This window comes from Erpetoichthys calabaricus, chromosome 11, assembly GCF_900747795.2.
Source record: "Erpetoichthys calabaricus chromosome 11, fErpCal1.3, whole genome shotgun sequence".
Classification (NCBI taxonomy): Eukaryota; Metazoa; Chordata; class Cladistia; order Polypteriformes; family Polypteridae; genus Erpetoichthys; species Erpetoichthys calabaricus.
Genome location: NC_041404.2, coordinates 85274270 through 85299600, shown reverse-complemented (window position 1 = coordinate 85299600; position 25331 = coordinate 85274270). Strand labels below are relative to the sequence as shown.

Sequence of the window (25331 nt, the reverse complement as noted above, 5' to 3'; positions counted from 1 at the left end):
TTTATTATTATTATTATAAGTCATTTTATTATTATTATTATTACTATTATTTTACAATGTACATATAAAAAATGTCATGACTTTTATCAAAAATGACAAGGGGCGTTCATTCTATGCATTATTTTGTCAGGTGGGTTAATAGTGTTTTGCAGTGTGTAAGGGCAGAAGAACACCAGGGTTGATGCTGGAAGGTCTAACATTGTGACATTTCCTTATACATTACATTACGATAAACATCTTTGCACTAGTTTAGTGTTAGAGGTTAACTGACTTAGAATTGGTACAATTATAACTGACAATTTTAACATTATGGAAAAACCCCTTCTAACCTATTTTTAATTATTACTTCTTTTCCTATTGTTTCTAACTGACAAAACAAAGCAATAGAGATGAATGACAATCATTTAAATGTGATATATTATTAATTGTTGTCAGTTTTCAATAAACAGTGCAGCCTTTAACGTTTTACCATTTGCAATGAATATCAGATTAATTTAAATGATAGTATAACTAAGAATGCAGCAACATTAGATATGCTAGAAAATTCTGTCACTGACAAATGTGGTAATGAATGACATAATTTAAATGTTATTTTCAATGGATAGTTTATGTTATAATGTTTTACCATTTTGTAATGAACATATAAGATTAATTTAAATTAGAATTCAGCAACATTAGATATGCTCAAAAAATTCTTAGAACCTTTTCCCAAAGGTTTTGTTTATCATCAAGTGGGACTTCATTAACTCTCAATCCAGAACATTTGGCTAAGGTTCATCTTTAGACAAGTACAGAGCAGGCTAAGAGATGACACTTAGTTGCTTTGGATACCAAGCGTGACTTACCTTAATCCTCTTTGGTGAAACCACAACTGGCTTAGATAAGCCCAGTGCCTCAATTTAAATGAGGCTTACTCTCTAAACTCGCTCTATGGAATACCTCCCAGGACTTTATCTAATCTAACAACTTACTTCTTCCAGTGACTTTGTGAACTCCTTCAACTGTCTTGGTTTTGGCTTCTTCATAAATGTAACTGGAGAAAAGTTCAAATTCTTTAACAAATTCTGCATCAAGCTCTTCATCCAAAAGCTCATCAAGCCGCTTACGTTTTGATCTGGTAGTTGGACAAACAAACCCAAAGCATTTCCTTTTTGGGAAGTAATTACGGATGCTGCGTCTCACAGTGTTAAACTTTTCAGTCTTCTCATCTGTTCCTTGAGTAAATAAACAAACATTTTAGTACTTTTCAATAGATATGTTATAAATAACACTTATAAAGGCCAATATTACACGTGGCATGTAATCAGTGATGTTTATTGATTGTTTACCTTTGCCACATATACTGAAAATGAGATAGACTGTGATCTTCTTTCACATTAAAGTATATACATACTGACCTGTAGTGGTCAAATAATGTCACTACATGAGATTACATCAATGCTGTTTCTGAATAAAATAGGTTTATAGGGCTATTATTGTCACAACTACAGAGTACATTGAAAATCTTACTTTCATGTGGAAACTAATATGAAACACGTCACCACTCTATGGTGCCATGATTAATGAGTATAACTTGTGTCTTCCTTACCTTATATACCTTACCTTGAAATTTCTGTCTTTTGTATATAAAAAATTTGCACCAGCAAAAAAAAAAAACAAAAAAAAACAGACAGCTTGTCTTGAACTAATGCCATTCTATGAAGACCCAACCAAAATTATTACAATTATTATTTAGTCACTTTGAATTTAGAAAAACCATATGGATTCGCAGATGCCATTTTACAGAAATGTAGGAGCTGAAGGAAAGCACAGCTTTTCATAAATCTATGTCTTACTGACTTACTGAAACTGTTAATAAATTTATATATAAGAGCACTTACCATTCTTAAGCTTCAAAGTATGCTCCAGATACTCATCAGCTGACACCGTTTTCTCATTGATAGTCATGTCAAGGGTTAAATCTCGGAGGACCCATACAAAATCTGGAAAGAAATCTATAAATTCCCATTCTTCATTGTTTTTCTTTGACTTTGTCAGCTGAATGTGTTTTGTGAGTTCCGACACAAAGCTGGCAACTTTGATAAGGAAGAGCTTTCTTTCTTCATGTTTTAATTAAATTCTTATGTGAAACAGAATAACAGAACATTAAATATATAGCCTTTACTATTGATATTTACTCAAATACTTTATTTTTTGTTTGTTTACACAAATCTATGCCTTTATGTGTACTCATCATGTAATCAGTAATTTGTAAAGTTTGTATTTATATCTACCTGAAACGTATTGCAGAGCTCTGTGCCTGCAGAGCTGTAAACAAAAATACACTTAACTGAATTGACTTAATACCACTTTTGCAGGAAAGTCAACATTACATTAGTAAAGAAATTGGCAATCAAAAATTAATAAAGTGCCATAAACTTCATTTCAAATCATAAACTAATTAATAATAATATATCACAACCATCTCAAAACTAATATTGCTACAAAACATCTGGAGAAAATCATTACAGGCCCCAGGCACAGTGATGAATCGCACTGATTAGGAGCTTGATACTTTAGGCAGGCACTCCTCCTGACCACCAAGGGGCAGGTGAATAAAGCCAACTCTTATGGTCTTGAACTTAAGGTTTTTGGAGTTACGTCTCTCTTTTTCTCCCCTTAACAGGTTAGTGTTATGGAGTATTACCAACATTTAAACACAACACACTGTTTCTTTTGTTTTTATCTTCAGGTTACTGCTAATATCTAGATGACTCATTTAGTGCTTCCAAAATATTCTACTATATTATTATTGTTTCATGCCTCCTGTGTTTTTTTTTCTTTTTGAGTAAAGAACAAAACATAAAAACTAAACACAATCTAATTTTATAATAGTAAAATAGTAATATAATTATTTTAATATTACTATTGTACTATTGTATTGAGGATTACTGTTTTCTGTTCTGTTCTGTGTATTGTATTGTATTGTATTGTATTGACACTTTTTTTAGACACCCACCGCATACCCAACCTAACTGGAAAAGGGTTTCTCTCTGAATTGCCTTTTCCAAGGATTTTCAAAGACAATTTATGAAACACTGCTTTAATATGGCAGATCCTAACATACAAAACATCTCTGTATCAAAGTTGCAACAATTTAAAATGTTTTATTCCTTTTATCCCAAACCTCACTTTATTGTCATTTTGGTCATTTCTACTTTTTAATATTTCCACACTAACACTGCACCTAATTATGTTTTTTACACATGGTACAACTTCCAGCTAAAAATAATATAAAACTACAAAAATTAAAAGCACCACTTTTTAATGGGTTGAAAAGACATTGAATATCCAAGACTTCTAGGAGAATTTTAAGCAGCAAAAGGATACTGAAGATATTCAAACTCGCTCTGGTCCAAGTTGCTTCTGCTGTTGTATATAAACATGCTGCTGAGGAGAATGCTCAGTGTAAAAATGGAACTGTCATTATCATTATCACCCTGGGGAAAAACAAAAGCTTAATGGCTACCAAGACTTTACATACTTTATTCAGGGAACACAGACTATTATATTATGTACTAGCAAAATACCCGCGCTTCGCAGCGGAGAAGTAGTGTGTTAAAGAGGTTATAAAAAAGTAAAGGAAACATTTTAAAAATAACGTAACATGATTGTCAATGTAATTGTGTTGTCATTGTTATGAGTGTTGCTGTCATATATATATATATATGAAGTCGCCTTACATCCGCCACGTGCCCTCTTTCTGTTCCCAGAAGCTGATCATAGAATGGTTTTAATAGTTTACTTTCAAATAATGCAAAGAGTATGGGACACGTGTTTCTCCCTAATTCTGGGCTCATCAGGCATACACACTCACTGCATCCCCTCTCGGGAATCGAATATCGTCAGCGCCAGAGTTGAAGCCCCTAACGTTGCGATCAGCAAGTTGGCTAACATCCGCCATGTGCCGTCTTTCAGTTGCGAGAAGCAGATCATAGAATGGTTGAAACTGTTGCCCCTAACGTTATGCTGCGGCGTGTGGTTCGTTTATACTTCGTGTCTTCTCATTAAACTTTTATCTCGCGAATATGTTATTGCAATCCGCAGCTGGAGCGTTTCTATAAACTTAATTTAAACTTACGTTTTACACCGTGCTTTGTATCCCTTATGAACATGCTTGTATGCTTCACTCGCTCGCTTCTTATTGTTTCGTTCCCTTCTCAATTGTTTAATGAATTTTTTGTTCTTCGCTGTTTGAGGCTCTTCCTTCATTTCTCCCTACTGCGTTCTTTTATCTCGCGAATATGTTATTGCAATCCACAACGGGAGCGTTTCAATAAACTTAATTTAAACTTACGTTTTACACCGTGCTTTGTTTCCCTTATGAAGATGCTTGTATGCTTCACTCGCTCGCTTCTTATTGTTTCGCTCCCTTCTCAATTGTTTAATTAATTTTTTGTTCTTCGCTGTTTGTGGCTCTTCCTTCATTTCTCCCTACTGCGTTCACAGTCTTTTCACGTGACACTCAACTCCGCCTCCCATGGCCATCGAGCTGCCGTCCATTACAGTATATTGTCAAAAAAGAGGTTCCAGTTATGACCATTACGCGCTGAATTTCGAAATGAAACCTGCATAACTTTTGTAAGTAAGCTGTAAGGAATCAGCCTGCCAAATTTTAGCCTTCCACCTACACGGGAAGTTGGACAATTAGTGATGAGTGAGTGAGTCAGTCAGTCAGTGAGTCAGTCAGTGAGTCAGTCAGTGAGTCAGTGAGGGCTTTGCCTTTTATTAATTAGTACAGATATAGATTTGTGTGAAATCATTCCTGAGATTTAATGTTTTTGATTTTAGGTGATTTAACAATGTAAATTCAATAAGAATGTGACCATTGATAGTAATTTTCCCCAGTGGAATGCTAGAATTAATATGCACATTGATGGAGAGATTATTTTTTTCACTGGTCTGTGCCAAGGCTACCTTGAGATTTCCTTTTTATGGCTTGTTGTCAATTCTTTGAGCTTTGTCACAGTTTATTTCACCTCCCTATTAAGGCTACAATGGAAGTTTTTTTAAAACAATGCTTGATTAGAATTTTACAAGAATTTACCTGGGGTCAAAAATTCTAAGCTATTAGCAATATATGTGTACATTTTCATGTATCCTCAAAACTGTATTCAGGTCATAAGAAATGAGAAGCTACTGTTGCTCAAATTTAAAGTGTTCTGTATATGGAGGTTAGTAAATCAATGACAGTAATTGTATGTTTTTTTATGAAATTGTTCTGTAATTTTATTTCATTCTTTGGTGTGAGAAATATATTATACATATGACAATCTTAAGACACCCATTTATGTATACATCTAGTATCAAACCTGCTTAATCCAATTGTAGGGTCATGATGATAAGATATGGAAACCTTAAGTATTATATTAAACTAGCTGTGTAAGCCCGTGCTGTAAAAAGCATGAGGTTCTAGAAACTATTGAAATCGTCAGAAAAAAAAATTGAAATGTAGAGATGTCAGGTAATTGAAAGGAACTACTCTGGGCATCTCTCTCCTAGAGGTTTTGTTTTGCTGATGTGCTCACATTGTTTGTGCATTAGCAGCTAAGTGACTGTCTTTCTTCGGAGGTTTTGTTTTGCTGATCTGCTCGCCTCACTTGTGTATTAGCGATGGGAGGAAAAGTAAAAGGGATACCGTTTTGCCGATGTGCTTGCCACGTTTCTGTAACAGCAGATAAGCAAGTGACTCTGTCATCGGGTGATTCATTTTGCCAACGTGCTGGTCTCACTTGCGTATCCTCGGAGGTGGAGCCCTTAGCCCGACTGCACCTCTCACTTCTGGGCCGGACAGACACACACACTTCCACGCATAGACGTTTATATATAGGTATAAAATAAGGCATCATGGTGACATAAATAATCATATTTATTCCAACTTTGCTTTCAATGCCCCAAGCATTCAAAATCTTTCTAAAGGTATATCTTGATAATTGTAACGGAGGAAAATACTATCAAATAAAAAGCTTGTAAGAAATGATTTATATCATATTGTAGGAGAACAGTTGAAAGAGGCAAGCATTCATCTGTTCTAGACTGAGTGCTAGAAAAAACAAAGAACTGACCTTCTCTGGGTCTCCAAAGCCTTCTGTGTCCAAAAGAATGATGGCATGATCTGGTTTCCTGGGATGGGGCAGGCACATCATCCAGATACCTTTGGTGTGAGATTGAATGGTAGATCCCAATGAGAAACCTGTAGTTAAAGAAATGAGAAAAAAAGACAATTGCATTTGATAGGAAGCGAGAGAATGGTTCGTTGAAATAAAAATTCTAATATTATCAGGATAGATTTAGAGCTGGTAGAACCAAGAAAGAGTATCCATACCCAATTAGTGACAGCTAATTCCAAGGTATGAGTTCAATTAAATATGTAAATATTTTCAAATACAACTACTCTTTCTTAAATATACTTACTTCGGTCCACTTATTCAATCATCCCAACAAGGATAGTAACAAAGGTATCTTGCATTTTCCAAGGCTTGAAATACAATTAAAGGTAGTCCACCATGTCAATTTCATATTTGTTTGTATATGTTTTTTTTTAGGTTGCTGAGTTTCAACCAAATTTTAAAATAGTTAAAAAATAGTGTATTTTCCAACAGCATTATGTTTTCCAATGACTGCCACTATTTTGAGATGCAGTTGCAATAGCATTGCTTTGTGTTATGTCCGAAGGTTTGAGAAGCGTAACATTACTATCGTATAAAGGTTATAGTTGTGCAATTTCTGGTTATCCAAGATTACAGATTCCCCAAAAAGACTGAGTGTGTTTCTTTGTTTAACCTTCTAGGTAAACAATTATATTGCTTTTTCCTTTTCAGTATGATTTAGATTTAACATTTTGGCTTTGTTAGTGTATATGACATCTTTGTTTTTGATTTTGGCCCATTATTACAACTAAGTTTCATTTTCTAGTCTTACTACAAATCCTAGTTGCCTTCTGGTCAAGATATGCAGTACACCTGTAACAAAATTACCTCTAGAATCATTCCAACATGAGGTCTGTTTGTTAAACCAGATTCCCAGTAACTTGGATTAGTACTTACAGTTGTGAATGTTAGAGCTTTTATGAATTTAAAATGTATTTGCGTCAATTACAATAACCAGTTTAGGGCTTCAAATCTATTTTTTGCAAAAAGAAACATCAATGTATTTTTCAGTTTGGGGATAAACATTGATTGTTGCTTGGGTAATTTATAAAGGATAGATAATATAAGTACAGTGGTACACATATTACAACTGTGAGTTATTACAGTCAGTAAATGTACACAGCTCATTATACCGTACATGCATGCAGTGCTGATTCTCTACATTGATGCATACTTTTAATAGTAAATGTCATTTATAAAGAAAAATAATTAACGGTAAAGGCAATATCTTAACATCATTATTCATATGATATATTGTTTTCTAGCATGGACATTTAAGAGGGTCTTTATTCATCTTTGGGAAGACAGTGATTGATGGCTAACATACTTTTTTTTGATTGAACATTACATTCTCTATCTAGCAAAAATATTACTCATATTTGCAATGTAATTCACAGGAAACTTATAGAATCCCGCTGGATATTGCAAGAGAAAAAAAGAAAAGATTGAAAATTCCTGCCTGTTTGTTTTATCTTGGTAGAGTAATATATTGCTCTACTTTCCCCTATTGTATTATTAATAAGTAGCCTTTATCAGAATGCCTAATCTCACAGACTTACCATTGTTTATAAGGTATTATAGTATATAACTTATCCCCACCTTCCCTTCTATATCTATAGGCAATCAGGTGTAGTAAAAAAACAAGCAGGAGTTAAGTTACACATAAAATAATATATTATTAATAATATTCATAAATAACAATATGCAAAGTACATTTGAATACTGGCAACCATACAACCTGATTAAATGGTGATGTGTAGTTTCAGGTGGCACACAGACTTGTTAGTTACTTAAAAATGTCTCTAGTTAAAGCATCATTCAGCTTTCTTCAGAACAGGCTGCATTGCCTGCCTCAGTTGTGCTCTCCATTGTGTTGTCTTTTTCAGTTCATGGTGTGAAGGTCTTCATCAGTTTGGTAAGAGAGATACTACTTCATCATCAGAGGTTTGTAAGAGAGAGAGAGAATGTGGTTGAACAAGCAGATTTATAGATTCTCTGTCCAACCCCTACAGCCAATAGGACATCATGGTACTTAAAAGCTTCTGATAGAAGCCAATTCCAAACAGCCATGCTTCAGACCAATGGGGCAAAGACAATCTTAACACCTGCCATCTCCCAAAACTATATGTTAAGGTGCAGTTTGGCTTCCTTGCGGGGGTTGAAAGACTTTTGCAGAAAAACACTCTCCAAACTGGTTTAAGGCACCCCCCCCCCCCCCCCCCAACCATCTCTGTTGTAAAAATCAAAGAGATCCATTCCTAAAGGGGGGGGGGGGTAATGTAACTACTCACTAATGTAAATTACATTGCTTTGCCTAAATTACAAATAAAGACATACAAAATATTTATCAAATTATACGCAAAATCTTACATCACAACACTCAACCCCGATAAATGTTTTGTACAAGTTCTTTATAAACAGTCTTAATTGTTTAAAGAGTCTGTTGCATAACTTGTGCTTTGATTTGCAGTATTTGCTCTCCCAGTGTTAAAAGTTGTCTGTGACCATTTGTCCATTACATATCTTCTTTATTTCAAAGACAATCAGAAGAACGTGGATCTTCTCCTGATGACTTGTATCTGCTCTGGCTTGCATCAACTGTTTGTTTAGCTTTCTGCAGTCTTCATATGTCATCAGATCTTGTGGTTCAAAATGAGACAAGTCCACACCTTCCACTAAACTAGCCCACTGAAATTTAAGTCTATTGTGAATTCCTAAAACTGACGTTTGTTCTTTACTGGTTTTGTGTCTAACTGCTCATTAGACCCCTGTCCCAAACTATTCATTTAATTATATGCAGCTGTACAATTAACATCAAAATTTGAAAGGTAACATGCCACAGGTGCCAGTACAACCACTTCTGCCCAAGTGAGAGCACATTTACCACTGCATAAACTGTTCACAAACCAACATTTGTGGCCCCTCTTTGCACATTTGGGGTTGACTTAGTTGCCTCTTGTGCTTTTCTACCCATGGTGTAACCTTTGACTGCCATCAGCCTTTACCAGTTTAGGCTGGTATCACCACCATGAGACATCACAGCTATGCAACTCTCATCATTCCCCCCGTAGGCCACCCCTAGAGTTGTTTGCTCACCATATGCATACTCCTTGTGCTAAACACCTCGGTTCAGAATTGGCCCAGTGGTCCTCTGCTTGTACCACAGCTGACAATCTCAGCAGGGCTTCCATATTTTCCCAATTAGACTATACCTAAACATTGGAGCCCATATGACTTGCAAATGTAGCAGCTGCACCTGCTTTCCTGAAAAGTTAACCAATTTTCTTAGTATACATTTTCCTTAATGATAGTATTAATTGTATTAATTATCCCACTTAATTAATTAATACCCAGAATGTATACTTTATGAACCCAAAATTAATCCCCTTATTTTGGCATTCCTAACTGGTTTGTTCAGTTTCCACCCCTTGGAATACAAATTTGCTGCAGTAATGAACAAACCTTTTTTTTAAACTATATCTATTCTGATTAACCTATTATTGCATGACTTGTGGACTTGTTACTCACTTAAACCCCAGTCTGTCTCTTCAGTTCTTCTTCATGTCTTTGTCTTTAGTCTTTGCTTGTTTTCTTTTCCTATTTCTTTTTTCATTCCGCTATGTAGGCAGGTCTGCAAAATGGAAGGTGACAAAGCAGTTTCTGTCCATCTCATCTTCTTGGTTGTTAACCTGATGCCAACACTCAAACTTTGCTTCCAGGCATTCATTGGAACAGCTTGGCCACCCTGCCACTCCGGTCCAATGTGCTAATGGTAACCCGATCTCCTGCGTGGATTTTACTCTGCTAATTGCGTTCACTATTTATTACCTACACCAACCCAAAGTCCGTAAAACCTTACAATAAAAGTTTCACTATTGCCAATGGACAGAAAATGAAAACAGACATAACTATTTTCCCTTTCCTGTCTTCCTGCACTACCCTTCTATTTTTTTCATTGCCTGTGTGTCTTTTTTTTATTCTATGGTAACTGCTACCTGAAAGTGTGGGCTAAAACCTCTCCAGAATCCAAGTGCTAAATCCAGCATCTCTCCTAAAACTGACCTCTGTTCTTTACCCAAGACCAGCTCACTTTTCTCCATTTTGTTGCCTGGAGATTCATAGGCTGTCTTTTTAAAGACCTGGGGCCTCATGTATAAACGGTGCGTACGCACAGAAATGTTGCGTACAAACGTTTCCACGCTCAAATCGCGATGTATAAAACCTAAACTTGGCGTAAAGCCACGTACATTTCCACGGTACCTCATACCTTGGCGTACGCAATTTCTCCGCTCGGTTTTGCAGACTGGCGGTACCCAGCGTCAAAGCAGTGCTACTGTTCCTGTGTGGTCACCCTTTCTTTCTTAGACCCACGTTCCTGACGCGGCTTTATAAATACACTGAAATTAACCGCATATTGTTTATTAGTGTAATGCATCTGATTGTAAACAACCTGTAGCAATATAATGGTCGAGGGAATAGCCATAGTATTCCAAATACCATAACTGCTTTAGCGTTGTTACGCTCACTGCATCTTCTTCTTCTTTCAGCTGCTCCCATTAAGGGTTGCCACTGCGGATCATCTTTTTCCATATTACTCTCACTGCACCACTCGGAGTATTTATATCACTGTATCTGAGTGGGGAATCACAGCAGCAGCTGATCGGAAAGAGAATTATCGGTATACAGTTTCAAGTACACACTACCTCAACCACGGCAAAAAGCGTCAAAGCCTTTCCTGTACAGACCTCACGTTTCAGAAACAGTTTCATCCCAAGAACTATAAACGCACTCAATCAGTCCATCAAGTGCTCCTTGTAGAACTGTTAGTACTTATAAGTACAATCACCTCACTGTAAACTTACACTAGTTATAATATTGCACAACCTGCGCCACTTTATAAAGCGCGTATGATGACAATATCATTTTTAAGATGAAATGCAGCAAAATATGTTGCTTATAGTATACAGATAAAACTTTAACTTCATTTAAATAATCTGTATTGTTAATAATTAAACATGTGAGGACACGGTGCCGCAGCACTAGCTAGTTCACGGATAGCTCCTGCCTTGCGCTGTATTGTTGCTGGTGCTGACGCAACACTGGAAGGATAGACGGATAGAATAATTAAACATGTACTATGAAGATATTTCAATGTTCCTTAAAAGTTTTGAAGAATCGGCATTCAAAGCTTACAGATGGTTTAACGTCTATTACAGAGCTGATTGTGTGGCGATTGGGTATTTGGAGAAAGAAAAATAAGGACAGGAATTAGAGGTTAGTACGTTTGAAAGAGACAGTACTTCTGTAATAAATTATTTCATCGAAGGTCGCACATGGTGTAGCAAGCCTCTTGCGTGAGATATGAACAATCACTGTGCCACCGTGTTCCCATGTTTAATAACATGCTTTCATTCCTATCATCATGAAAAAGATATCACGTATACATCTCAGTATTTTAATTATTCAGAGAGCTGTAATATCACGAATGCAATGGATTCTGTGTCCTGTCAGAGAAAGAGAAAGAACGGAAGCACGTAGTGATTCACACACATAGAGCACATAGAAGACCAAATACAGAACAAAGCATTTAACGTGCTAATTGAGAAACTAGTAAAATAAACGATTTTAAGATGAAGTTTATGATGTTCTACTTTAATGACAAAATGAACGACGTGATTAAAGTGGAAATTTTGAGATTAAAGTTGACATTTCGTGCTTTTTCCCACTGTGTGCCTATTTTTTTTTGTCTGTACCCTAATAAGCTTTCATATGACACTCAGACGGTGGGCTGCGACTTGCCTTTTCACGGCTTCTTTGATATGTGATTTCTTTTTTATTTCAGACACAGTGCGACTTTGTGAACTTGAGCTTTCGAGTTCGAGTCACTCTGTCACTCTGTCACTCGATCAACTTTCTTTTGTTGATTATACCACTGTTTAAACCAACAAATAGTATGTTTTTCCTTTGCCTCCACTTGGTATTTGCTGAAATTCTTATATTTTCCCCTGTGCTTTTCCCATTGTCTTTTCACAGAAGGCTATTTATATTGATTTGCATATTCAAAGAGAGATTCTGGGAGGAGTTGGGGCGGGACAGAAGGTGCGTGCACGTGCGTTACTTTTCGCGCTGATCGGGATTTATGTAGTGGAAGAACGTGAAAGTTTGCATGCGCACAGATTCCTGCATCTGGATTTTTCTGTGTGTACGCACAATCCCGTTTTTGTGCTTACGCCATGTTATAGTGTGAGTTCTACGCACGGTGTTATACATGAGGCCCCTGGTCAGTCAGGTTTCGAATTACTGAACCTAAGTGTGTGTGCTTTTTAATTGCTGCCTGGCCTAGCAGAGCTGTTAGGACTTTCACACCCCTGTGCATTCCTGACTTGCTGCCTAAGTTTGTAAACCTTCCTGCTGCACCATCCCCCATGCTTTGTTCTTTGGCTTGTCCTGATCCATTCAAACCAAATCCTAAACTGGTGCACTTTCTTTCCAACTCAGCCATTCTTGCACTAATACATTCAGACCTTTCACACACAAGCACTCGAATTTCTTTTATTTCCACTGTTCCTTGTTTAAAATTCCACACTTTCTTCAGTCAGTACCAATATGCTATTATCCATTTCATGCCCTCTAGTCAACAATTGCCATTCACACTCACCAGCTTCTCTGCCTTCTATATGATTTCTTTGTCCTAAATCAAATTTCAGTGCAGCACTGGTTACCTTTCCTAACAGTGGTGAAATATCTATCGGTGTAGCATGTTCTTTAAACACTGGACAGACCTCAGAATTATCTGGAGATTGTGGTGCAGTGGAGAATAATGAAAGTAAACACCCTAGCTGTTTTCCTTTACTTTCATCTCTCTCCTTTTCCTCACACTCACATTCCCACTCTTCAGCTGAGCACTCATCTGTCTCATGTAAGTCACCCACTCATGTTTTAGGGTTCCAGTCAGATTTGGTTACTACTGCCCTAACTTTCACCATGGGTGGTTTTCTTTCCTTGTTTCCCCTACTTTCTGTGCTTTCCACTTCAGCAGTGGGTGTTCTATATGCTAGCACTTCACAATTTTCACACCAACTGTTACGTCTTTCAAAACTTTCACACAACATTCCACGACTTTCAATTTCTTTCTCATACTGATCTTCCTTATTACCAATAATACAAGATAGTAAACCTCTTATAACAGCAGCTGTGTTCTTTAAACCAGATTTCTGTTTTCCTGATTTTAATCCTTTCAGCCCCATTCCATTTTGTGTCATGCTCAGCTCAGCTTCTGCTTTCTCTACCTGCACTACAGGTTTGCATTTAATAGCTTTAGCTTGCTTGCTTCTGCCACACCACTGGAAGATGTCTTACTTTAATATAAATTTAGGCATTTCTGAGTCTACAATTTTACTCTAATACAATTTGCCACCTTCATTATGAGTTGGCCTACTTTTGCCCCTGTAAGCAAACATACACATACATACACCAAGATTCTAAACGAATAAGTGCCGTATGAATGATGCATGCATGTCCCATCACTCCCTAGCACTTTAACCACTTAAATGCCGTATGAATGACACACGCATGTCCCATCACTACCTAGCACTTTAACCACTTAAATGCCATATGAATGACACATGCATGTCCCATCACTCCCTAGCACTTTAATTAGGGACTCACTACTACCAGCTCTAACAAACATGTGGGTGTCCTCATGACACACATGAAGTCTCGACACTTTGTTGGTTATGTTCCATTCAGCAACCAAACAATGTTTTACTTACACCGCATTTGTACACTGGGTGCCCTGAAATTCACATACATACACAAACACATACATCAAAACAGTATTTGCAAACAGGGTGCAAAACATGGTTACCCCAAAATCCTGCCGGGCTACGCCAATTGTTTTATCTTGGTAGAGTAATATATTGCTCTGCTTTCCTCTATTATATTATTAATAAGTAACCTTTGTCAGAATGCCTAATCTCACAGACTTACCACTGTTTATAAGGTATTATAGTATATAACTTATCCCCACCTTCCCTTCCAGATAGATAGATAGATAGATAGATAGATAGATAGATAGATAGATAGATAGATAGATACTAGATAGATAGATAGATAGATAGATAGATAGATAGATAGATAGATAGATAGATAGATAGATAGATAGATAGATAGATAGATAGATAGTCCCAAGAGGAAATTCACATACTCCAGCAGCAGCATACTGGTACAAAAAACAATATTAAATCAAAGATTGATAACAATGCAGGTAAAAACAGACAATATCTTTGTATAATGTTAATGTTTACCCCCCCCCCCCCCCCCCGGGTGGAATTGAAGAGTCGCATAGTTTGGGAGAGGAACGATCTTCTCAGTCTGTCAGTGGAGCAGGACAGTAACAGCAGTCTGTCGCTGAAGCTGCTCTTCTGTCTGGAGATGACACTGTTTAGTGGATGCAGTGGATTCTCCATAATTGATAGTAGCCTGCTGAGCGCCAGTCGCTCTGCCACAGATGTCAAGCTGTCCAGCTCCATGCCAACAATAGAGCCTGCCTTCCTCACCAGTTTGTCCAGGCGTGAGGCGTCCTTCTTCTTAATGCTGCCTCCCCAGCACACCACCGCGTAGAAGAGGGCGCTCGCCACAACCGTCTGATAGAACATCTGCAGCATCTTATTGTAGATGTTGAAGGACGCCAGCCTTCTAAGGAAGTATAACCGGCTCTGTCCTTTCTTACACAGAGCATCAGTATTGGCAGTCCAGTCTAATTTATCATCCAGGTCCACTCCCAGGTATTTATAGGTCTGCACCATCTGCACACAGTCACCTCTGATGATCACGGGGTCCATGAGGGGCCTGGGCCTCCTAAAATCCACCACCAGCTCCTTGGTTTTGCTGGTGTTCAGGTATAGGTGGTTTGAGTTGCACCATTTAACAAAGTCCTTGATTAGGTCCCTATACTCCTCCTCCTGCCCACTCCTGATGCAGCCCACGATAGCAGTGTCGTCAGCGAACTTTTGCATGTGGCAAGACTCCGAGTTGTATTGGAAGTCCGATGTATATAGGCTGAACAGGACCGGAGAAAGTACAGTCCCCTGTGGCTCTCCTGTGTTGCTGACCACAATGTCAGACGTGCAGTTCCCAAGATGCACATACTGAGGTCTGTCTTTAAGATAGTCCACGATCCATGCCACCAGGTATGAATCTACTCCCATCTCTGTCAGCTTGTTCCTAAGGAGCAGAGGTTGGATTATGCTGAAGGCGCTAGAGAAGTCTAGAAACATAATTCTTACAGCACCACTGCCTCTGTCCAAGTGGGAGAGGGATCGGTGTAGCATATAGATGATGGCATCCTCTGCTCCCACCTTCTCCTGATATGCAAACTGCAGAGGGTTGAGGGTGTGTTGAACCTGTGGCCTCAGGTGGTGAAGCAGCAGCCTCTCCATGGTCTTCATCACATGTGATATCAGAACAACAGGCCAGAAGTCATTCAGCTCACTAGGACATGATACCTTTGGGACTGGGGTGATGCAAGATGTTTTCGAAAGCCTTGGGGCTCTCCCCTGTTCCAGGCTCAGGTTGAAGATGCGCTGTAGAGGACCCCCCAGCTCCGATGCACAGACCTTCAGCAGTCGTGGCAATACTCCATCTGGACCCGCTGCTTTGCTGGCACAAAGTCTCCTCGGCTCTCTGCTCATCTGTGCTGTTGTAATTGTGGGTGGGGATGTCTCTCCTATGCTGGTATCAGCAGAAGCATGTGTGGAGGGTGCAGTAATCCGAGGTGAGAGTGAGAGTGGGTTAGGGTGGTCAAACCTGTTAAAGAAGTTGTTCATTTGGTTTGCTCTCTTCACGTCTCTCTCGATGGTGGCACCCCGCTTCGAGCTGCAGCCAGTGATGATCTTCATCCCATCCCACACTTCCTTCATGCTGTTATTCTGCAACTTCTGCTCCAGCTTTCTCCTGTACTGCTCCTTCGCCGCCCTGAGCTGGACTCTAAGTTCCTTCTGCATGTGCTTGAGCTCATGCTGATCACCGCCTTTAAAAGCCCTTTTCTTCTGGTTCAAAAGGCCCTTGATGTCACTTGTAATCCATGGCTTGTTGTTGGCATAGCAGCGTACAGTTCTTACTGGAACTACAATGTCTATACAGAAGTTGATGTAGACAGTAGTGCAGCCAACAACCTCCTCAATGTTCTCACTATGTGATTCCTGCAGGATAAACCCAGTCTGTAGTTCCAAAGCATTCTCTCAGAGCCTTCTCTGCCTCAGGGGACCACTTCCTGAATAAGCGTGTGGTTGTAGGTAGGACCAACGGCGTAGCAAGGTTCACAGGGGCCTGGGTGCAATCATCATTGAATGGGCCCCCAAACCTGCGCGCTTCGTGCGCTCGCAAAAAAAAAAAAAAAAAAAAAAAAGAGGCCTGATGGGCCCTCCCGAGGCCCGGGTGCATTGCACCCCTTGCCCCATTGTAGCTACGCCACAAGGTAGGACCCTCACTCTTGGTTTGTAGTGAGGCTGAAGCAGAACCAGGTTATGATCTGCTTTCCCAAGCACAGGCAGTGGGGTGGCGCTGTATGCGTCTTTAACGTTTGCATACAGTAAATCAATAGTCTTATTTCCCTGGGTGTTACAGTCCACATACTGGGAGAAGGCAGGTAATATTTTGTCCAGCGTCACATGGTTAAAGTCTCCAGTGATTAGCACAAGCGCCTCAGGGTGCTGAGTTTGTAACTTAGCAACAGCAGAATGGATGATGTCACTCGCTGTCTCCACGTCCGCCGAGGAGGGATGTAAACAATAACAACAATGACGTGTCCAAACTCTCTGGGCAAGTAATAGGGATGCAAACTTACGGCCAACAGTTCGATGTCCCTGCAGCAAGTGGAGACTGACGTTAACATGTCCAGAGTTACACCACCGTGTATTAACATAGAGAGCGAGTCCTCCTCCTTTGTGCTTCCCGCAGGTACTTACATCTCTGTCCGCTCTAACTGTGCTAAACCCGGGTAGCTCCACGTTAGCATCTGGGATGGTGGTAGTTAGCCAAAAGCACAACAAACTGCATTTTCTGTAGGTTCTGACATTTTTCATCAGCGCAGCCAGTTCGTCGATCTTATTTGAGATTGAGTTTACATTTCCCAGAATCACAGAAGGCACCGAAGGCTTAAAATGCCACTTTTTCGCAAGCCGCTTCATTTTTAGCTTAGTGCCGGCTCTGCTGCCATGATACCGCCTTCTTACCTCGTCGGGTAAATAGGGAACCACACCGGCACTGGCATTTGTTCTCAGCGCTCGAAGTTGAGTACTTGAATAGACGAGTCTCGGCGTGTAAAAATCCATGCCCACGTTGTAAAAGTAAGTGTGTCCAGGGAACGAATCCACATAACATAAAGTGATAGGAGTGATTAATAAAAAAGAGAAAAATAAAAGTAGAAAAATAAAGTCATACACGGAGCTGCTGAAAAGGCTGCCACTCTCGGCGGCGCCTGATGACACATTCATCACATATCTATAGGCAATCAGGTGTAGTAAAAAACAAGCAGGAGTTAAGTTACACATAAAATTATGTATTATTGATAATATTCATAAATAACAATATGCAAAGTACATTTAAATATTGACAACCTGATTAAATGGTGATGTGTAGTTTCAGGTGGTACACAGACTTGTTAGTTACTTAAAAAGGTCTCTAGTTAAAGCATCATTCAGCTTTCTTCAGAACAGGCTGCATTGCCTGCCTCAATATGACTGCCGAGTTGTGCTCTCCATTGTGTTGTCTTCTTCTGTTCATGGTGTGATGATCTTCATCAGTTTGGTAAGAGAGATACTTCTTCATCATCAGAGGTTGGTAAGAGAGAGAGAATGTGGTTGAACAAGCAGATTTATAGATTCTCTGTCCAACCCCTACAGCCAATAGGACATCATGGTCCTTAAAAGCTTCTGATATAAGCCAATTCCAAACAGCTATGCTTCAGTCCAATGGGGCAAAGACAATCTTAACACCTGCCATCCCCCAAAACCATATGTTAAGGTGCAGTTTGGCTTCCTTGCGGGGGTTGAAAGACTTTAGCAGAGAAACACTCGCCAGACTGGTTTAAGGCACATCCCCCCCATCTCTGTCGTAAAATTCAAGGAGACCCATTCCTAAAGGGGGGGGAGGGGTTAACATTCACTGATGAAACACTAAATTACATTGCTTTGCCTAAATTACAAATAAAGACATACAAAATATTTATCAAGTTATATGCAAAATCTTACATCACAACATTGTTAAACTAGTACATCCTGATATTATTTGTACCAGTACATTTAAATTTGAAAATGAGATCATGTATAACATTAAACTTTATATTTTGTTCTCTGATAACAGTTTAAATGTAAGAAGTCTCATTTCTTTTAATTGGGTATTCCCCATTACGTTTAGTTATGAACTATTTAGAGCGGGGGTCCTCAATCACAGTCCTGGAGGGCTGCAGTGGCTGCAGGTTTTTGTTCTAACCCGGTTGCTTAATTAGAAAGCAATTCTTGCCAATAATTTAATTTCATGGCTTGTTAAGTGCTTTAACTCTGCTATATATCTTATCATATCTTAGATTTTCTTCCCCTTTCTAAGGATATCATCCAAATAGTTTGAAGGCTAAAATGGAGGAGTAATTCTCAGTCCTTCACTTTCTTATCTTTACTTTCCTTCCAAGTATGACATTAAAGCCAATAGTGCAAGATAAATACACACAGAGGTGTAAATGGTAACGAACTAAATGGAGAACTGCTAGTCTCTTTTGTCATTTGCATATTATTACTAATTAGGAGCAATTAAAAACCAAGAATACAGCTGTTGAAGACTAAAATAAGTGATAAGGGTTCAAAATCTTAACGAGCGAGACCACTAAAGTGAAGCAGAAGTGTTACTTGAGCAATAAGTGCTTCTTATTAAGCAATTGGAGTGGAGCAAAAACCTGCAGCCACTGCGGCCCTCCATGACCATGATTGAGGACCCTTAATTTAAAGACTTTACATAACACTTAATGGCAGAGGTGTGTTTCCTGACTATGCCATTTACCTGATTGGTGTGATTGTTAAACTTTGTAGTCATTATATGTAAATGAATCTAGCTGATCAAGGGAAGCTTTCTTTTAGATTTCATCAGTCTGATATGTTTGCATTAAACAAAGCATGTTGGGACTCCACCTGTTGGTGTAAATAAAGGACGTCCATGTTTGAATATAATTTTTAAAGATGGCTCAAGACTCTTCTTTATTTAAAGGTGTATTTTCCACAACAATACCTGTCTATACCTGCAGATTTCCCATACGGCAGTGAGACTGTAGCATCTTAATCTCCAGAGTGTGAATAGTTTGTTCATCATATTCACCCTTTGTATTTGAAAAAAATAACCTTAACTTTAGTTTCAGATTACTAAAATGTATTTAAGTATTCCTTAAAGATGTTAGTTGCTTTCTCATGTTCATAATTTTACTTCTAAATGTATTATTAATCTCTACTATTGAAATCTAAACTTTCATTTTATGTATTTTCAGTGCTAAAATTGCCTTTCCCTTTTTCCATTTTTGCAGTAATTGTGATTTTGGCTTTCAGTCCTAAAATATTATGCTTATGTTCCACGCCTTGGGCGCAGCAATATTGTTATTGGCAACAATGCACTGTTGTGAGGCGTATGAGCACACCTCTGGGTAAAAATACATTGTTATTGTACTTGAGTATATTTTGAGATAATTTTTACTTTACTTGAGTATAAAATGTTCTGTCAACTTTTACTTTTACTTACATTACATTTGCTTAAACTAAAATTTCAAACACAAATGGCTACTTTTACTCTAATATATTTTGCTAGACACATTAGTTACTAAACCAGAAAAAAGGGCTATCCACATATGCACAATGTTTTACTCAGTCAATTATCAAAAATACAAGCTTTCCCACTTTAGGAAAATTAACATACACAAAGAATCTAAGATGATTTTCAAATGCACACCACTGGCACATATTACATTAGTTTGTATTTTCGTGATGAATTTAAGAAGTCATTAATATTTACTGTTACAATACACTCTCATTTTAGTATGGGCTTCGGGTTTCAGGCATTATAACTGTTGGAAACTTTTCAAATCAGTTTAGTTAATAGTAATTTAAGCCATGCTTAAGGACTCTTCCATTTCTCTTACTTATTTATCTGTATTTTGTAAGTTTGTATTTATTTACTTATGTTTATTTTTATTTTATGCTTTTTCTTTCTAAGTTTTTTCTTTAACATATTGCATTTTGAGCTACATATTTTTCATGAAAATGTGCTATATAATTAAATGTTGCTGTTTTGTGTTTTGAAACTTTTGTATTTCTTATTTGTTATTATTGGCTTGTTGTTGGTTGTTAGTTTTGCCTTTTGTGTTTCTTCTTAGTCTTTTGCTTATTTTTAGATTCCCAATTTAATTTAATATATTTAATGAAACAATTAATTGCTTTATTATTTGGGCCAGGGTTTTGACAGATCCCCCTCCTTTTTGATATTTTTGGCATTGCAAATCATCATGGTGAAGCACATCAAGGGATCCATAGAGGTTTGTGTTTTTAGCATAAGGATTGATAGGTGGGTGGCACAGTGGCGCAGTGGGTAGCGCTGCTGCCTCGCAGTTAGGAGACCCGGTTTCACTTCCCAGATCCTCCCTGCGTGGAGTTTGCATGTTCTCCCCGTGTCTGCATGGGTTTCCTCCAGGTACTCCGGTTTCCTCCCATAGTCCAAAGACATGCAGGTTAGGTGGATTGGCAATCCTAAATTGACCCTAGTGTGTGCTTGGTGTGTGTGTGTGTGTGTGTGCGTGCCCTGTGGTGGGCTGGCGCCCTGCCTGGGGTTTGTTTCCTGCCTTGCACCCTGTGTTAGCTGGGATTGGCTCCAGCAGACCCCTGTGACCCTGTAGTTAGGATATGGTGAGTTGGATAATGGATGGATGGATGGATGGATTGATAGGCATGGGTGAATGCTCGACAAAGCTGAGTGGCCCTGGGATGTTGATTAGGAAATTCACGTGCAGACACTACTATGAACATTCAGTTCAGCCAGTGTCCACATTAGCGCTCTGTGGGTTGCCATCAAGGCATCTGTACTCACATGATATAAAGAGCCTGGGAAAGAACAAGGGGAAGAAAGAGTAAACCAGAAATAGAACAAGAAAGAGTGAAAAGGTAAAAAAGATAGCCAAAGGTAAAATTAAATGATGAAGAAAAGAAAGTAAAAGTCAGGACCAAGGTAGAGCTGGTATATCAGAGAGGAGGCATGGTAATTGGTGAAGAAGCCACGTGTGGAGCAGTGATTGTCTGAGAGTAGGGTTGATTCTGTTAAGCATTCAGGGAGCAGAAGTGGACAAACAGGTGTGGAGAGGTCCCATGGATGGCAAGAGATAGTGGTGGAAGAAGGGACAAGCGGTCATGGGGTGCCCACGGACACCAAGGGATGGCAGTGGGAACATGAGACCAAAGAAGGTTGGCTACACTTGTTAGAGAAAATCTTCTGCTGCTGAGCAGACCTTAAGGGTGAGCAGAGGAGACATAGATATGGGAAGATGCACTAAGGCTCATTATTCTTTTACGGACAGATCCTGACTGTATTTTAACTTTTCATTTTAAGCTAATTATGGATGGATTACATATTGCCAGAATTTGCAAAGCACTAATTATTCATTGTTTGGATACTGTTTGAAATAATAGAACTAAGTATTTTTGCACCACCCTTGTTGTTATGTGTCCTTATTCGCCCTAGTCCATCTTGGTTCATGACTATTGATGACCCGGGTTCAAGGAGGTTCTAAGGTTGCAGGCCACTAGCAGCAATGGATGTAGTAGCCACAGACCAATTGCAATTTGGGTTCCTTTCAAATTTTAACTTTTTCCACCTATACCATATTTGTCCTTCTCAGGACTTGCTTCAATCAATAGTGTCTCTGCATTTATGGCAAGTTGGCCAGTATCCTTCATTTCCCAGTAAATGACACTGTTCTGCAAAAATTTTTTAAATTTATCTCAATAATTTAACATATTGTAGCAAACTCAACTCAACAATTTTTTTAACAATTTTTCATATGTGCAATGAAATTTCTTATATAGAAAAATGCTTATTTTTAGATTATGCAAAAGTTTCTTTGTTTCTTACACTGTTAGACTGTTTCAGGTTTGCTTGAGCAGGGGAGATTTATGAATAATTATCTGCCTCTTTTCTTTCAGTGTTGTTTATTTGATGTTGATACTGAGGTATCTCTTAATATGCCCTTTTGATGGTTGTACTATATGACCAAAGTCAGATGAAAGCTTCTAGCCTTCACGATAAACATGATAATAACATCATAACGAGTTGCAGGGGAGGATGTGACCACTGAGTCACATCCTTACATCACCAAAGAAGCGAGCTAGGGCCAATTGAACTTCATGCAAAGTGCCGGCAAAATGGAAGTAAACAAAGGTACAAGTCTGTAATATGAATGTCTATTAAATTGAAACATGCTCTTTTAATCAAGATGAAACTAAAAAAGTATAAAACATGAATCCCTTGTTAAATAATTCACTGGTGTAAAAATTATAACAACCTAAAACTCTGCTGTCACCATTTGGATCTTGCATGGAGCCTTCAATACGGCCCCAATGATTAGTTTTCTGCCATATGCCCTGCTTGAATGTTCACACCACCAGCTCTATCTCAACACTTACAAGAGTCAGAGGCAACATTATTTGTCACCCAACTCCGTGAGCTGATAGAAACTAGGATCCTTTCCTAAGCTTTCTAGCAATAATTCACTTAGGTCAAAGGATTTAAGTACATGAGTGGGTCTCATAAGTTATGCTCTTTAAGTGTTTGATGATCTCTCTCTCTCTCTCTCTCTCTGTCTCACTTACTCATTCACACACTCACTTTTCAAGGTTTCTCAGGATGACTCCACTCCTTTCCATTTGCATACCCTCCACCAGATGGTTTGTGCCAAAAACAGAACAGTATAGTGTTTTAACTTTGGATAAAATTAAAGATGAAGTACTTTTTAATGCTTGATGATTGTTTAATGGAATATGTCATCCAACCGTTGAAATGGGAGTTGTTTATTTAACTGTATTCTGCAAGCTTGGGAATGACACCAATACATGTGTGTGGAATTGATTACTGTTATCTTAAAACATCTGGCTAGTTGTTTGCTTCCCTTTTGCAAACATTCAAGGTCAAAATTCATGGAGGGGTATGACACAAAAGGAAAAGCTCAAAGTTGGAAATTGTTTTCTGACAATTCCAAAAATTTTGGGCACATGCTCTAGTACACCACAAATCTTAAATAAACATAATACAAAATAAATTACTACTACTAGTACTACTGCATGACCTCCAAAGAACAGAAAAGGACACAAATGTTACAACATTAAGTTCTAAAAGTCATAACATAAGGATAATGTCAGGTTTCCACACTGTCAGTATCCACCCTTACATTCACTATATGATCAGTTACTATAAGACTTTTGTCACTGAAGCTGCACAGGCCATAGAGCAAATGGCACATGAGCACTATTTCACAGCCATTCTGATAGCACAGTGTTAATTAGAATATTTGGCCTGACTTTGCTTTATATGATTTTTTGCTCAGTTCATGTTTTAAACTATTTGAGAGTAAAGAAAAAGGGGCCAAATTCCATTTATTACCATTAATACAAAAGTACAAAATCCTTAAGTGCCTCTTTTTTACATAGCCTCTCTGCTTCCTAACACTCTTGACCAGGCATCATATAAGCTTTTGCACATACTGTATTAATAAAGAATATTTTAGCACTATTGTCAAGCTTTAGTAAATACTTCTTTTCCTCCAATGCTTTATCAACAGAAAATATTTGTAAAGGATCTGTGGTTGGATTAAATATTCAAAAATATTAAAATGTGATTACTAAAAAGCTAGATGATTTGAATTTGCATTAGTACCGGTAGTAAGAAATTAAAAAGAGCAAAACAGCTTCTGCAGTCTAAATCTTTGTGTTCAACTTGTCATTCAACACTTCATTATAAGGCTTATTGTTTATTATATTAGTTTAGTATCGATGTTCTTGGTAATATTCAAATCTTAGTCCACTATGAATGCATGTTAGTTTTGTCTGGTGCATATCATAAGTGAAGTAGTCCTATTGAGCCCATTACTACTGAAAGATATTTGAACATACAAACTAATGTCCTTATGTAAAAAAACCTCAAAATGTAGTGGTGTCTTGTCACCAACGTTTGATTCTCTTAGGTGTGTAAGCTGCGGCCCACTATATTTGTTTTGGCACTTCATATCACCATTACCCTTTCTTTAACATGTGTTTGTGTGTATTTATATAGTATGAAATATATATCATGCCATTTTATTATTTTTTTAGTTAACAGTAATATTTTAATTGTGTACAGTGGTTTGTGATTGCCTTGTGAGAACAGTTTTGAACAAAAATGTAATAAATTAATTCTACTAAAGCAAAATTCTACATCCTTTTGAATACAATTTAGAAAAATATAATAATTTTTGAATGTTTCAAATAATAGATATGTTTTAAAAAATGCAAAATGTACAGCTTGTTGTGTAGAGTCTGTTTTGTTTTATAATACACTTCCTGTATTGCCAGTTTTACAAAAATTAAATTAATGTTTAAAAATAGTGGCATTAATATTGGAAGTAATCATTGGACCTTGCATATTAAACATGTTGACACACAGTTGCTGACAGGGAATTATTTTATTTTAAAAAGCATCTGATTTAGGTGATTTTGTGTATTGTGTCTTTGTTGCCTTTTTGATCAAGGTCAATCAGTTACTGTGCTTTGACAGGTGATGTCTTTAGGCCCTGTCATATTACACAATTTTTTCAATGATTTTCATTTGCAGACTTCATTTGCATAATCATAGCAAGCCAGAAGCAATCAAGGGCCATGACCACTTGTCATGTAGACCATCTTACCCAGCAACTCTATACAAACCAGTCTGTGACTCGTTTCACCAAAATCGAATTTGTCTTTGGTTGTAGTACTGGCTCATGTGTATGCGAGAGCAGACAACCAACAAGCACTCACCCAGAAGTATAATTTGTACAAATGTAGCTACAATTAATGAAGAATATGGGTGTTTTGGATCTTGCAAACAAAA

The 25331-nt window shown here is 38.0% G+C and overlaps 1 protein-coding gene across 3 annotated transcripts in view; it reads right to left on the bottom strand.

The window, feature by feature from the left end:
• LOC114660652 (guanylate-binding protein 1-like) overlaps positions 1-25331 on the bottom strand; it is a 75657-nt gene that overhangs the window by 34535 nt on the left and 15791 nt on the right. For all 3 annotated transcript variants that reach the window (XM_028813486.2, XM_028813487.2, XM_028813488.2), the window contains exons 4-7: positions 6105-6232; positions 3370-3479; positions 1881-2068; positions 972-1214 (exon numbers count right to left, since the gene is read on the bottom strand). In XM_028813486.2, coding sequence (XP_028669319.1) covers positions 972-1214; positions 1881-2068; positions 3370-3479; positions 6105-6232 — 669 coding nt within the window. The remainder of the gene's footprint in view (positions 1-971; positions 1215-1880; positions 2069-3369; positions 3480-6104; positions 6233-25331) is intronic.